Source organism: Hypanus sabinus, chromosome 10 (assembly GCF_030144855.1).
Source record: "Hypanus sabinus isolate sHypSab1 chromosome 10, sHypSab1.hap1, whole genome shotgun sequence".
NCBI lineage: Eukaryota > Metazoa > Chordata > Chondrichthyes > Myliobatiformes > Dasyatidae > Hypanus > Hypanus sabinus.
The window spans coordinates 79,815,263-79,828,465 of record NC_082715.1 but is presented as its reverse complement, the minus strand read 5'-3'; the positions used below and the strand labels follow the sequence as shown (position 1 = coordinate 79,828,465).

The 13,203-nt window shown below is 46.6% G+C and overlaps 1 protein-coding gene across 2 annotated transcripts in view; it reads right to left on the bottom strand.

The window, feature by feature from the left end:
- Nucleotides 1-6,638: 6,638 nt before the first annotated feature.
- LOC132400800 (solute carrier family 35 member F3-like) overlaps nt 6,639-13,203 on the bottom strand; it is an 88,554-nt gene continuing 81,989 nt past the window's right edge. For both annotated transcript variants that reach the window (XM_059982180.1, XM_059982181.1), the window contains one exon: nt 6,639-9,213. In XM_059982180.1, the coding sequence (XP_059838163.1) occupies nt 8,960-9,213 (254 nt within the window). In that variant the 3' untranslated portion in view covers nt 6,639-8,959. The remainder of the gene's footprint in view (nt 9,214-13,203) is intronic.

Below are 13,203 nucleotides of genomic sequence, written 5' to 3'. Positions count from 1 at the left end.
TTTCTAAACATCAGTGAGTACAGAAGGGAGAGAGAGCCCAGCAAAGCTGAGAAGTGAGTGATTCCCTCCATTGCCAGCTGAATACAGGAGGGGTAGCAATGGTTCTTGCTGGGGGAATCCAGGAGTCTCTGGAATTGAGTGCAGTTCAACTGTAGTTACTTCATGTTACATTGTTATTAAAGGAGAGATTGAAACAGTAAGTCACAATGTTATAATGTGACCACTAACATTTTTTTACTTTCAATTTGGTTGGTCTTTTGACCCAGTGATCCTGCACCACCCAATTACACCCATGTGACAATTCAACATGGGAGGAAGCCCACGGATGGCAGTGGGAATTGAACCTGGGTCACTGGCGATGCAGCAGTATTGTGCTAACCCAGGGGTGGGCAAACTTTTTGACTTGTGGGCCACAAAGGGTTCTAAAATTTGACAGGGGGGCCAGACCAGGAGCAGATGGACGGAGTGTTTTGGTAATACACCAGAAAACAAAATATCATGGGATATGTAGAAAACGTGCTTTAATTTCAATTGAAAATGAACAAATGCATTACAACAAAATATCTGTCTTTGAAGTCCCATGGTATTTAGCTATTTATTGAAATGACTTATAAAACACTGAAAATTAAATGAATAAAATACAGCTTTTTTTAATAGTAACAGTTATTATTTTAAAGCACTGAAAATTCTGTTATCCTTCAAGATATTATCATCATCACTCTCCTCCTGACTGTCTTTATTTCAAAAACGGTAGGAGATGCAGGTCTACTTGTCCTGCTCCTTCTTATTCAATTGTCCCCTGTGCCAAAACTCAACAACGACCAGCACAAGGACAGAACAGTGACAGCGCGCCAGTATGCGGAGCGCGTTATTTGATCTGGAGCGCATTTTTTATTTTGAGAACGTACATGCACCTGCGCACTACTCATGTCCATCACTTAACAGAAATGACATGTAACATGTAAGGTTTATTGAGAAAAATATTTTCAAATGCATTTTTTACATAACACAACAAAGAAACTTATTTTTAATTTCAGTGGGAACAGTGTTGTTGGTCTCCCTTTTTAGCCAGCGCATCAAAGTCTGGATTTAGTTTTGTTGTGGCGATTCTCAGGATGGATCTGAGGTGTTGGTCAGTTAACTTGGATCTGTGGCTGGCTTTGTTGATGTTCATGACGCTGAACGCCTGTTCACACAAATAGGTCGAGCTGAACAAAGAGTAAAGCGCAAATGTGGAGTAATACGCTGCACCTCAACAAAGGTCAATGTGTAGCGGTGTGCTACATGCAGCGCTAAAATTACGACACGGAGTCGGTAACTGCAGTCGAAGAAAAAAACTTTATTCGAAATCCCAGCTTCACTTTTAAGCCTCCCTCAACCTGCCACCCGTGGCGCAGAGGCTCCAAAGCTCTGTGCACGCACATCCCCGCAGGCTATCTCCCTTAGCCGGAACGCTGGCTAATTGTGAGCCGGTTCGGATGTGCCAGGAAATGGGTAGCCACAAATGTATATAGAGTGCGTCATCTATTGGGAAAACGCCGGAATTGCGGGGGAAAAAAACGTTAACAAGGTTTATTAATATAATTTCATCAAGTTCTGCGGGCCAGATTAAAAAGCTTAACGGGCTGCATATGGCCCGCGGGCCGTAGTTTGCCCATGCCTGTGCTAACCCCTATGCTACTACGTCATCCCCTACAACTCAACAGCAGAGAAGAGGTGCGTGGCCTACCTAGTCACATCTGGTGATTACACTTTGCCGAGCCTCCTTCACGTTTCCCTCCGTCACAGCTGCACTTAGGTGGAGATCATTTCCACGGCCTCCCCTTATTTTGTTCACTTCATGGGCTGGGAATGGCTCTGTAGATCAACTTGTTCCTCCTGAACCCACAGACCTTATATTTAAGACTTTGAGGTTTGACCCAATAAAACACGAAGGCCTCTTTCCTTGCCCTTTAAGGATTTTAATGGCCACCCTGCAGCTGCTTCCCCTCATGAAGACTGATTTCAACTTCTATACACTTTTCCAGGAGAGTTGTGCCCTCTGACTCCAAGTATAACTAAATGCATTTCACACCCTGGAGACCCAAGTGGCTAATGTTACCCCAAGCTTTCTGCTTGGAGTTTGGTTCTCATGTTCTCCAGTCCTTACCGAGGGAGGAAAGATCCCAAGAACAAAAGGGGTCCACAGGCCAATGTTCTTACCAATGCATTTTAATATTGCCTTTTGCAATTTATTATAAAATACACTTTATCCCCATTCTTTACACAATTAATGTGGTTATGCCGGTGAATGAATTCCAGATAAAGGTAGTTTTAGAAATAGTAACACAGTATTAGGCAGGAGAGGCTTTTTGCTCTATCTAGCTCGCCTACACCCCATGTTCCTATCACTCGTTCTAATTACCTGGCAGCCACCAATTCACAAGAACCAAGCCACCTCCCTCTCAAATCTTTTTATCTCAGAGTCAAGCCAGAAATGTTACTGGTTCTAATCATTTAGTTGGATCATACACTCAGTGGCCACTTTATTAGATACAGGAGTAGAACCTGGTGTAATCTTCTGCTGCTGTAGCCCATCCACCTCAAGGGTCAACATGTTGTGCATTCAGAGATCCTCCTCCACACACCACTGTTGTAAGGTGTGGTTATTAGTGTTACTATCGCTTGAACCAGTCTGGCCATTCTCCTCTGACCTCTCTCATTAACAAGGTGTTTTTGCCCTCAGAATGGCCACACTCTGGATTTTTTAGTTTTGTTTTTCACACCTTTCCCTTTAAACTCTAGAACTGTTGTGCATGACTCCAGGGCATCAGCAATTTCGGAGTTACTCAAACCACCCCATCTGGCACCAATGGTCAATGTCACTTGGATCACGTTTCTTTCCCATTCTGATGTTTAGTCTGAGTAACAACTGAACCTCTTGACCATGTCTGCATGCTTTTATGCATTAACTTGCTGCCACATGATTGGCTGATTAGATATTTGCATTAACAAGCATGTGCGCAGGTGTACCTAATAAAGTGGCCACTGAGTATAAGCTCACAACGTAAGATGGAGATTATTTTGCCCATCATGGTCTGCCACCTGTAAAAGACCCTGGCCATTAAGAGACATTTCCTGTCCTTGTCCCAGAGCCTTTACAAAGTTATTAAGACATAAGGAGGAGGTGGGGGAGCAGGACATTCAGCCCCAGGGTTGTTCCCACAGTCCTCATTTACTTTCCTGTCCTTTCCCCACAACCTCTGATTAGAAATCTAAATTTCAGCTTTAAGAACGGAAGAAACTCAAGAACTTTGCCTTCACACCCCTCTGTGGCAAGGGGTTCCAAAGACATGGCTGCCTAATGAGTTTCTGCTCACCCATACGGAACACATCCTCCCAGTATTTAATGCACCTAATTTCCTTCTAGACTCTCCCCTATGGGACACATCCTCCAATTTACTGCACCGTGTCGAATATGATTTATTTCAATAAGATGGCCTCTCATTCTTCCAAACTCCAGGAAGTTCCAGACTGCTTTGTTTTGCACTTTCACTCAATCTACACCTCAAAAGACACTCGAGATTTTAAAATATCTCTCTTACCCCAGGGATGTTAAAATGTCCCTTAACCCCAAGGATTTTAAAATGCCTCTCTAACCCCAGGGATGTTAAAATGTCCCTTAACCCCAGGGATTTTAAAATATCTCTCTAACCCCAGGGATGTTAAAATGTCCCTTAACCACAGGGATGTTAAAATATCCCTCTAACCCCAGGGATGTTAAAATGTCCCTCTAACCCCAGGGATGTTAAAATGTCCCTTAACCCCAGGGATTTTAAAATATTCCTATAACCCCAGGGATTTTAAAATATCTCTCTAACCCCAGGGATTTTAAAATGTCCCTTAACCCCAGGGATTTTAAAATATCTCTCTAACCCCAGGGATGTTAAAATGCCCCTTAACCCCAGGGATTTTAAAATATTCCTATAACCCCAGGGATGTTAAAATGCCTCTTAACTCCAGGGATTTTAAAATGTCCCTCTAACCCCCAGGGATTAACTCCAGGGATTTTAAAATGCCCCTTAACCCCAGGGATTTTGAAATGTCCCTCTAACCCCAGGGATGTTAAAATGTCCCTCTAACCCCAGGGATTAACTCCAGGGATTTTAAAATGCCCCTTAACCCCAGGGATGTTAAAATGTCCCTCTAACCCCAGGGATGTTAAAATATCCCTCTAACCCCAGGGATGTTAAGATGTCCCTTAACCCCAGGGATTTTAAAATGCCTCTCTAACCCCAGGGATGTTAAGATGTCCCTTAACCCCGGGGATTTTAAAATGCCCCTCTAACCCCAGGGATGTTAAAATGTCCCTCTAACCCCAGGAATTAACTCCAGGGATTTTAAAATGCCCCTTAACCCCAGGGATGTTAAAATGTCCCTCTAACCCCAGGGATGTTAAAATATCCCTTAACCCCAGGGATTTTAAAATGCCCCTCTAACCCCAGGGATGTTAAAATGTCCCTCTAACCCCAGGGATGTTAAGATGTCCCTTAACCCCAGGGATGTTAAAATGCCCCTCTAACCCCATGGTTGTTAAAATGCCCCTCTAACTCCAGGGATGTTAAGATGTTCCTTAACCCCAGGGATTTTAAAATGCCCCTCTAACCCCAGGGATGTTAAGATGCTCCCTTTCTACTCTGACTATGGACTGGTGTACATGGATGAGGTTCATCTGTGGAGCAAAGATTCAAATCTCTTCATTGCTCTGAGCTTCCTGACACTCATCCATGGTACAAGAAGCTAACTCGCTCTCTTTCCTGTGCCTCCACAAGTTTCTGGTCCATTCTATTGGTGAAGAGGGTGGACAGCTGTCCTTGGTACATCGAGCGTGGTATCAGAAGTGTGGTCTGAAATCCAGCTGCGTCTCTCCTTTACAAATTGGAGCTTCTGACTGCTGTTCTTCAGCCAAGTTTCAGTTGCAAATCCTTCATCGGTCTCCGATCAGGAGCCACACAGTGCGGTTACACCTGGGGAAGTTGGGGCTGCCAACCCCCTGGGACTGAGCTGGAGTTCCCAGGTAATAAGAGGCAGTCTAAGGAATGGCGTAGCAAACAGAATGGTGACACGGTAGTTTGGCGGTTAGTGTGACTCTGACCCAGGTTCAATTCCCACCGCTGTCTGTCTGTACATTTTCCCCATGACGAGGAGTTCTCCTGTTGCTCCAGTTTTCTCCCACATCCCAGAGACGAAGCTTAGTGGATCGCGTAGGTGCAATTGGGCAGCACAGGTTTGTTGGGCCAGAACAGCCCATCCATGGTGTATCTTGAAACTTTAAACAAAATGCAGGGGAATCAAGGAGACACAAAGACCGTGAATGCTGCAGATCTGGAGGAACGCTTAAAGCGCAGTCAGGCAGCACCTGCAGAGAGATGTTCTGGTCGAGACCCCTCAACTGGATTGGACTTAAGAAGAAGACGATTTCCTGCCCAATCTTTATGCACATGTTGTTTGAAATGTATTGGATTCAAGGGAGGAGCAGGGTGATTCAAGGTAACACACATACACAATTCTGGAAGAGCTCAGTTGGTCAGGTAGAATCTATGGAAAGGAATGAAGAGTTGATGTTTTGGACCAAGACCCTACTGGAAAGAAGGATGAAGAAGCCAGAATAAGAATGAAGGGTGAGGGGAAGGAGTACAAACTGGCAGGTGATGGGTGAGATCGGGTGGGTGGGGGGATGAAGTAAGAAACTGGGAGGCGATGGGTGGAAAAGGCAGAAGGAATCTGATAGGAGAGGAGAGTGGACCATGGGGGAAGGGTAAAATCAGAGGGAGGTGATGGGCAGGTGAAGATAAGGGGCAAGATGGAGCACCTCAGACTGAGTATGAGGTGTTGCTCCTTCAGTCTGAGTGTGGCCTCATTGTGGCAGTAGCGGAGGCCATGGACCAACATGTTGTAATGGGAATGGGAAATCAAATTGAAATCAGTGGCCATCAGGCTATCTACCTTTTGTGGTGGACAGAGCAAATCTATCTTGGGTCTCAGCGATGTAGAGGAGGCCATACTGGGAGCACCAGGTACAGTAGATGTCCCTGACAGACTTGCCTCACCCAAAAGGACTGCTTGGGACCCTGTGGTGAAGGAGAAGGCACGGGCTGGTGTAGCACCTGTTCTGTATGCAGAGATAAGTGCCAGGAGGGAGATCAGTGGGGAGGTTAGTGAAGAAGTCACTGGAAATCTGGGGAAAAACTGGAAGTGCTGGAGGAACTCAGCAGGTCAGGCAGCATCTATGGAGGGGAAAGTTCTGGGTCAAGACCCTTCATCTGGACTGGACTCGAGAAGGTTTGAAGAAGTTAGTGATTCAAGGTTAGTGAAGAAATTGCTGCTGCTCTCTTTGGCCAGGAGTCTGGTGGGGTATTTGCAAGCACTAGGAGCAGATTGACTATTGGAGGGATGATGCACGTGAGAACAGGAAATCAGGTGATGAAGCCCCCAGGAAGATGTCCCTGCAGAGCTGGCAACCCTCAGGGCTGCAGAATGGTGCTGGCAGTGAAGATCTTGTACACCTGAAAGCCATGCTTTATTCTCCAGTGACCAGCAGATTCTTCTTTAAAAAACACACTCTGACACAGTTAATACTATGAAGAGACATGCAAGCAATACCTAAAAGTGTTTCGGCTTGGCTACCAGTAGAAAATTCAGACGGGAGAGACGTCGGTACTTGGGCATCAGTTCAAACATAATAGCCCCCATTGTATTTAATCCAAAGTTTTGATTCACAATTTTAAATATAAAAAGCGCGTTGCATATCAACAGGATGCCGGAGGAGGGTCGGTTAGGCTGGTGGGCAGATTCCTCTGCAGCTGGGAGATTGAGAGTTTGGGCACATCAAGGGGAAATTTGTGTCCTCAGCCCATTCTCCCAGTGTCGGCTGCTGGGCAATGTTGGGGACGCTGACCTCAGGGTTTGACTGCACCTTGGTTTAATACATAACATAACGTAAACACAAAATTCTGCAGATGCTGGAAATCCAGAGTAGTACACATGAAATGCTGGAGGAACTCATCAGGCCAGGCAGCATCTATAAAGAGGAATAAAGGAGGAGTTGATTTTTCAGACTGAGTCCTTATGAAGGGTCTCAGCCTGACACATTGACTCATTATTCCTCTCCTTAGATGCTGCCTAATGTGCTGAGGGTTCCTCCAGCATTTTGTGTGTGTTACTTTGGCCACTCTCAAGACCAGGTCCGCAATGCACCCCAACTTAAAATCAATTTTGGACAGTAAATTGCCATTCAAGGTTGGGTAGAGGGGCAGGGGTGGGCAAGTGGAGGAGGCAGAGTGAGTAGGGCAGGGAAAGGGGGCAGGAGGTGGAGGAGGAGGAGGGCAGACTGACCACCAGCCACAACATCTCCTTCCGGATTCTCACGCAGCTAACTCTTGAAGACACAGTGGGGTAGTCAGTGGAGTCACCATCTCACAGCTTCACAGGTTCAATCCTGACCTCTGGTGCTGTCTGTGTGGAGTCTGCATGTTCTCCCTGTGAGTACGTGACTCTCCCCCCCACACACACACACAACCCCGAAAGGTGAGTGGGTCGGTGGGTTAATTGGCTGATGTAAATTGCCTCCAATGTGTAGGTGAGTGAGAGGTTGAATCTGGAGGGAATGCAAAGGGAATAAAATTACTGTGTTTAGCACAGCCACAGTGGGCTGAAGGGCTTGTGCCTGTGCTGTCTGACTCCTTGGCAATGGGTGTGACGCCTTTAATTAACTGCCTTGCACAGGACAGTAGCTGTCAGCAGCCCGCACGCACAAGACAGCAGATGCGTATGTCGGTGGGAACGGGAACAAGAAACCCAGCAGGACACTGCCCACCTGCTGTCACGGGTCACAGTTCGAGGGGGCTGCACGTGGGGTGACACGGTAGTGTAGTGGTCAGCTGAACGTTTTACAGCGTCAATGATTGGTGTTCATTTCCCACCGCTCTCTGTAAGGAGTTTATACGTTCTCCCCGTCACCTCTGGTTCCTCGCACACTCCAAGGATGGCCAGGTTAGTGAGTTGTGGGTGTGCCATGTTGGTGACAGAAGCATGGTGATACCTGTGGGCTGCTCCCAGCACCTTCTCAGGCTGCGTTGGCCATTGACACAAACGACTCCTTTCACTGTATGTTTTGATGTACATGTGACAAATAAAGTGATAGTGCCCGATAGAGCGGCCCAGAACACAGACATCTCTGCATGCATGGGTCTTCAAACTGCAGGTCTTCTGAGTGGTTTACCGTGCATTTGGAAGACTTGGAATGTGAAGACCCATGCAGATCTCAATGGGAATGCTGACCCAAGCCCTTTTAATTAAGCACCGTCAGGTAGACGTCATCACACATGCAGCATCTGGGGACTGGCGTAGGAAGGAGAACAAAAAGCAATGGAGGGATGTTGCAAGCGATGGACGTCAGCATCTCACTGAGTGAACCCAGGTTGTGGTGCCACCAGGGCAAGAGGAGGGGTCGGACACGAAGACAAGCAGCTTCTCAACTGTGTGAGGCGTCACCCAGAGGTTGGCACCAAGGTCAACAGCAAACTGCCTGCTCACTGCGACACCAAGTGCCAGTGCCCAGAAGGCAGGGTGCACAGTAGAACCGGTACCCTCTCGATGCCATGGCCAAATGTTGCGAGCACGGGTTACAGCTGATGCCCTCTCAACACTGCACTTGAATGGCGAGGTGTATCGGGCAGGGTGGAACACCCCCACCCTCAGACCAATCTCATAGCCCCACCACAAAGCCAATACCCTGCTCAATGAAATACCATCTTGCTCCGGCAGTCGGTGATGAATACACGCTCATCGGTGGTACACACACACACAACGCGTCTTTGGAAATATCCAGTAAGAAATAGGCACCCATATGTAACATGAGCTGTCTGTATCTTCCTGCCTTTTACCACAAAAAGTTTCCTCTGAAATGGTTGCCGTGCCACTAGAAGGAATGCGAGAAGCTGGCGGCTGACGTCCGGGATGCCTTGCTCCTTCGGCTCTGACCCACAAAGCCCGGATCCGACTGCTCCTCCGCCGGCTGCTCCTTCTTGCTGATTCGGAGGCGGCTGATGAGGCTGGCGGCCAGCCGGTCCCACTCCTCGGGCAGCAGGAGCAGCAGGAAGCCCAGGCAGATGATCAGCACAGCCACCACCCTCACGCCATTGAAGATGATGTCGCTGGTGTAGGCATCCACCACTGGCGATGGAGAGAGAGAGGAGAGGCAGCTTTAGTGTGCGGCGGGAGTCCCGATCGCCCTGCTCTAACCCACTGTCCAGAGAAAGTACGGGGGGTGACGATGGCAGCCCAATCAGACATTGAAGATCAGGTCCAGCTTTGCTCTGACAGACCCCCTGCCTTTCTAAAACAACACCCTAGCTCAGCCACCCCCCCATGTAGGTGCACCACCGTCCCTTTCTGTCAGCTCCTCCACCTCCTCAGGGTCTCAGGGCACCCTCCTCCCCGATCTGGGCCAGTTCAGCAATCCCCCTTCTGCTCCTGCAGTATGCCTGCCTCTCCAGCCAAATTCACCCCCAATGCCCTCCTGGGCTGTGACCTCACCACTGGGTCATTCATACCCAGATATCTTCCCCTCACCCCTCCTTTTACTGAGTAGCAACTTTACCCCCACCCTCAGGAGCCACTGCTTCCTCCTGCCTGGCTGTCTCCTGGCACCACGATCGTACAGCTACACATTCCGTCTCCACAGAGCAACATCTGCCCACACCTCCCCTCCTCTGCTGAAGTGAAGTGCCCGAGTGCTGGTGTGGAATGGACTCATTGGGCTGGAGAGTTCTATGCTGCATTGATCTATAACTCCATGTATATCCCCTTCAGGAGGAAAATACGGTCGATCCTAATTAATATTTGGACCATGGTCAGCACAAACAATCATTCCCCATCACTCACTACATCGCCCTCAAAGGCAGCTCTCTGAGGGGTAAGTCATAATACATAGGAGCAAAATAATGCCATTTAGTCCATCAAGTCTGCTTTGCATTCCACCATGACTGATTTATTATCCCTCTTGACCCCATTCTCCTGCCTTCTCCCGAAAATCTTTGATGCTTTTACTAATCAAGAACCTATCAACATTCGCTTTAAATATACCCAATGACTTGGCCTCCACAACTGTCTGTAGGAATGAATTCCAAAGATTCACCACCCTCTGACTAAAGGTGTTCCTCCATATCTCTGTTTTAAAGAGATCTCCTATTCTGAGGCTGGACCCTCTGGTCCTGGACTCTCCCACTAGAGGAAATATCCTCTCCATATCCACTCTATCTAGGACTTTCAATATTCCATGCATTTCATTGAGCCCCCCCCACCCCACCATTCTTTTAAACCCCAATGAGTACTGGCCCAGAGCAATCAAACACTTGTCATATATTAACCCTTTCATTCCTGGGATCATTCTGGTAAAGCTCCTCTCACCTTCTCCAATGCCAACACATCCTTTCTTAGATAAGTGGCCCAAAACTGCTCACAGTAGTCAAATAACCAGTGCCTCATAAAGCCAAAGCTATTATTTTCTAGTCACTCAAAATGAATGCTAACATCGTGTTTGTCTTTCACACCACCGACTCAACCTGCAAGTTAACTTTTAGGGAATTCTGCACGAGTACTCCCAAGTCCCTTTGCACTTCTGATTCATGAATTTGCTCCCAGTTAGAAAATATTCTACACCTTTATTTCTTCCATCAAAACGCAAGACTATACAATTCCTTACACTTTATTCCATCTGCCACTTCTTTGCCCATTGTCCTAATCTGTTTAAGCCTCCACCCTTCCTCAACACTACCTGCCATTCCACCTATCTTTGTATTGACTGCAAAGCCACTAATTCACTCATCCATTGGGTGCTGGTCTTTTTTTCTTTAATTGGGTTCTTTCAGGTTTCTTGCTGTGTGGCTACCTGTAAGTAAAAAATCTCAAGGTTGTATAATTTATATATTCTTTGATTAGAAATGCACTTTGAATCCTGGAATCAAATCATTAACATACAATGTGAAAAAAGTGGTCCTAGCACCAACTCCTGCAGAACACCACTAGTCAGAAAAGGCCGCCATTATTTCCACACTTTGCCTCCTGTCTGTCAGCCAATCTTCTATCCATGCTAGTATCTTTCCTGTAATACCTTGGGCTCTTATGTTGTTAGGCACCCTTGTTGTGGCATCTTGTCAAAGGCCTTCTGAAAATCAAAGTAAACAACAGCCACTAACTCTGTTTGTCTCTCCTGCTTGTTATTTCCTCAAAGAATCCTAACAGATTTGTCAGGCAAGATTCCCCCTTAAGGAAACTATGCTGACTTTGAATGATTTTACCATGCACCTCCAAGTACCCCAAAACCTCATCCCTAGTATTGGCCTCCAACATCTTCCTACCACTGAGGTCAGGCTAACTGGTCTATAATTTCCTTCCTTCTGCCTCCCTCTCTTCTTAAAGAATGGAGTGACATTTGCAAATTTTCAGTCCTCCAGAACCATTCCAGAATCTAGTGATTCTTGAAAAATCTCTATTAAAGCCTCCACAATTTCTTCAGCCACCTCCTGGGTGTCTATCTGGTTTACCTTCAGATCTTTCAGGTTCCCAAGCACTTTCTCCTTAGTAATGGCAACTACACTCACTTCTGCCCCCAGTACTCAAATTTCTGACATTCTGCTGGTATGTTTCACAGTGAAGACTGACACAAAAAACTTACTGAGTTTATCCGCCATTTCTTTATCCCCTATTACTAACTCTCTAGCATCATTTTACAGTGGTCCAATATCCACACTTGCCTCTCATTTACTCTTTATATAATTGAAAAACTCTTGGTATTCCCTTTTATATTATTGGCTGGCTTACCTTAACCCTTTCTCTCCTTATTGCCCTTTTACTTGCCTTCTGTTGGTTCTGAAGGTACCCAATAAAGAATTCACTGAGTGTACGGTATATGGTGAATAAAGTTGATCCTTGATCTTGACCTGAACCTCATAGACAGTGCATGGGTCCCCAACCCTTAATGCTGTTAGCCAACAACGTCTAGGCAGAACATTTGAAAACATTCAGCTTCTGGGGGTGGGGGTGGCTGGGTGGATCCAGATGCCACACCACTGCCCTTTGTAAAGGCTGAACCACACAATCTCATTTCTAAGGTTCTGGTCCTCCAGTCTGGGTTCCTTTTCTGCCAGAGAGAGTGATCCCTTCCCATCCATCCTCATGGATTTCTTAACCATTTTGATGTCTTGATAACACCTTTTGTACTGAAGGGGCTCTAGGCCTGTCCTCTACGACACTCTGAGACTTAATGAGTCCTACAGCACAGAAACTGGCTCTTCAGGTTACCTAGTACATGCCAACCTGATTTTCTGCCTCGTGCCATCGACCTACACCTGGACCGTATCCTTCCCATCTGTGTCCCTACCCAGAGTTGAAATGTTACAACTGAACCTGCATCCACCACTTGTGCGGGCAACTTGTTCCACACTCACACCACCCTCTGAGTGAAGGAGTTCCCCTCCATGTTCACCTTTCACCCTCAACCTCTTGTTCTAGAGACATCCAACCTGAAGGGAAAAAACCTGCTAGCATTTTCCTATCTATACATCCCATAATTTTCTATAGCTCTATAAGATCTCCCCTCATTCTCCTGCACTCCAGAGAATAAAGTCTTAACCTATTCAACCTCTCCCTGGGACTCGTGTCCTGGCAGCACCCTCGCAAATTTTCTCCGCACTCTTTCAAGCTTATTGGTATCTTTCCTGTAGGTAGGTGACCAGAACTACACATGATGCTCCAAATCCAGCCTCATCAGCATTTTGTACAACTTCAAAATAACATTCCAACTCCTTTCCTCAGTGTCCTGATTTATGAAAGGGTGATGTACCAAAAGCTCTCTTTATCTAACAGTGAAGCCACTTTCAAGGAATTATGGATCTATATTCCCATATCCCTGTCTTCTACCACACACTCCTCAGTGCCCAACCATTCACTGTGTTCTCCCAAAAAGCAACACCTTACACTTGTCTGCGTTAAGTGCCTTCTGCCATTTTTCACTAATAGAAGAATCTTGGCAGCTTTAATCACCTGGTACTATTGACAAGCTTTCCTGGAAACCCCTGTTGACACAAAATATCTATCCCTGTCCTTGTCCTTATTTTTCCTTTAAACTCCATCTGCCACAATATGACCCATCCTGACCTGAAA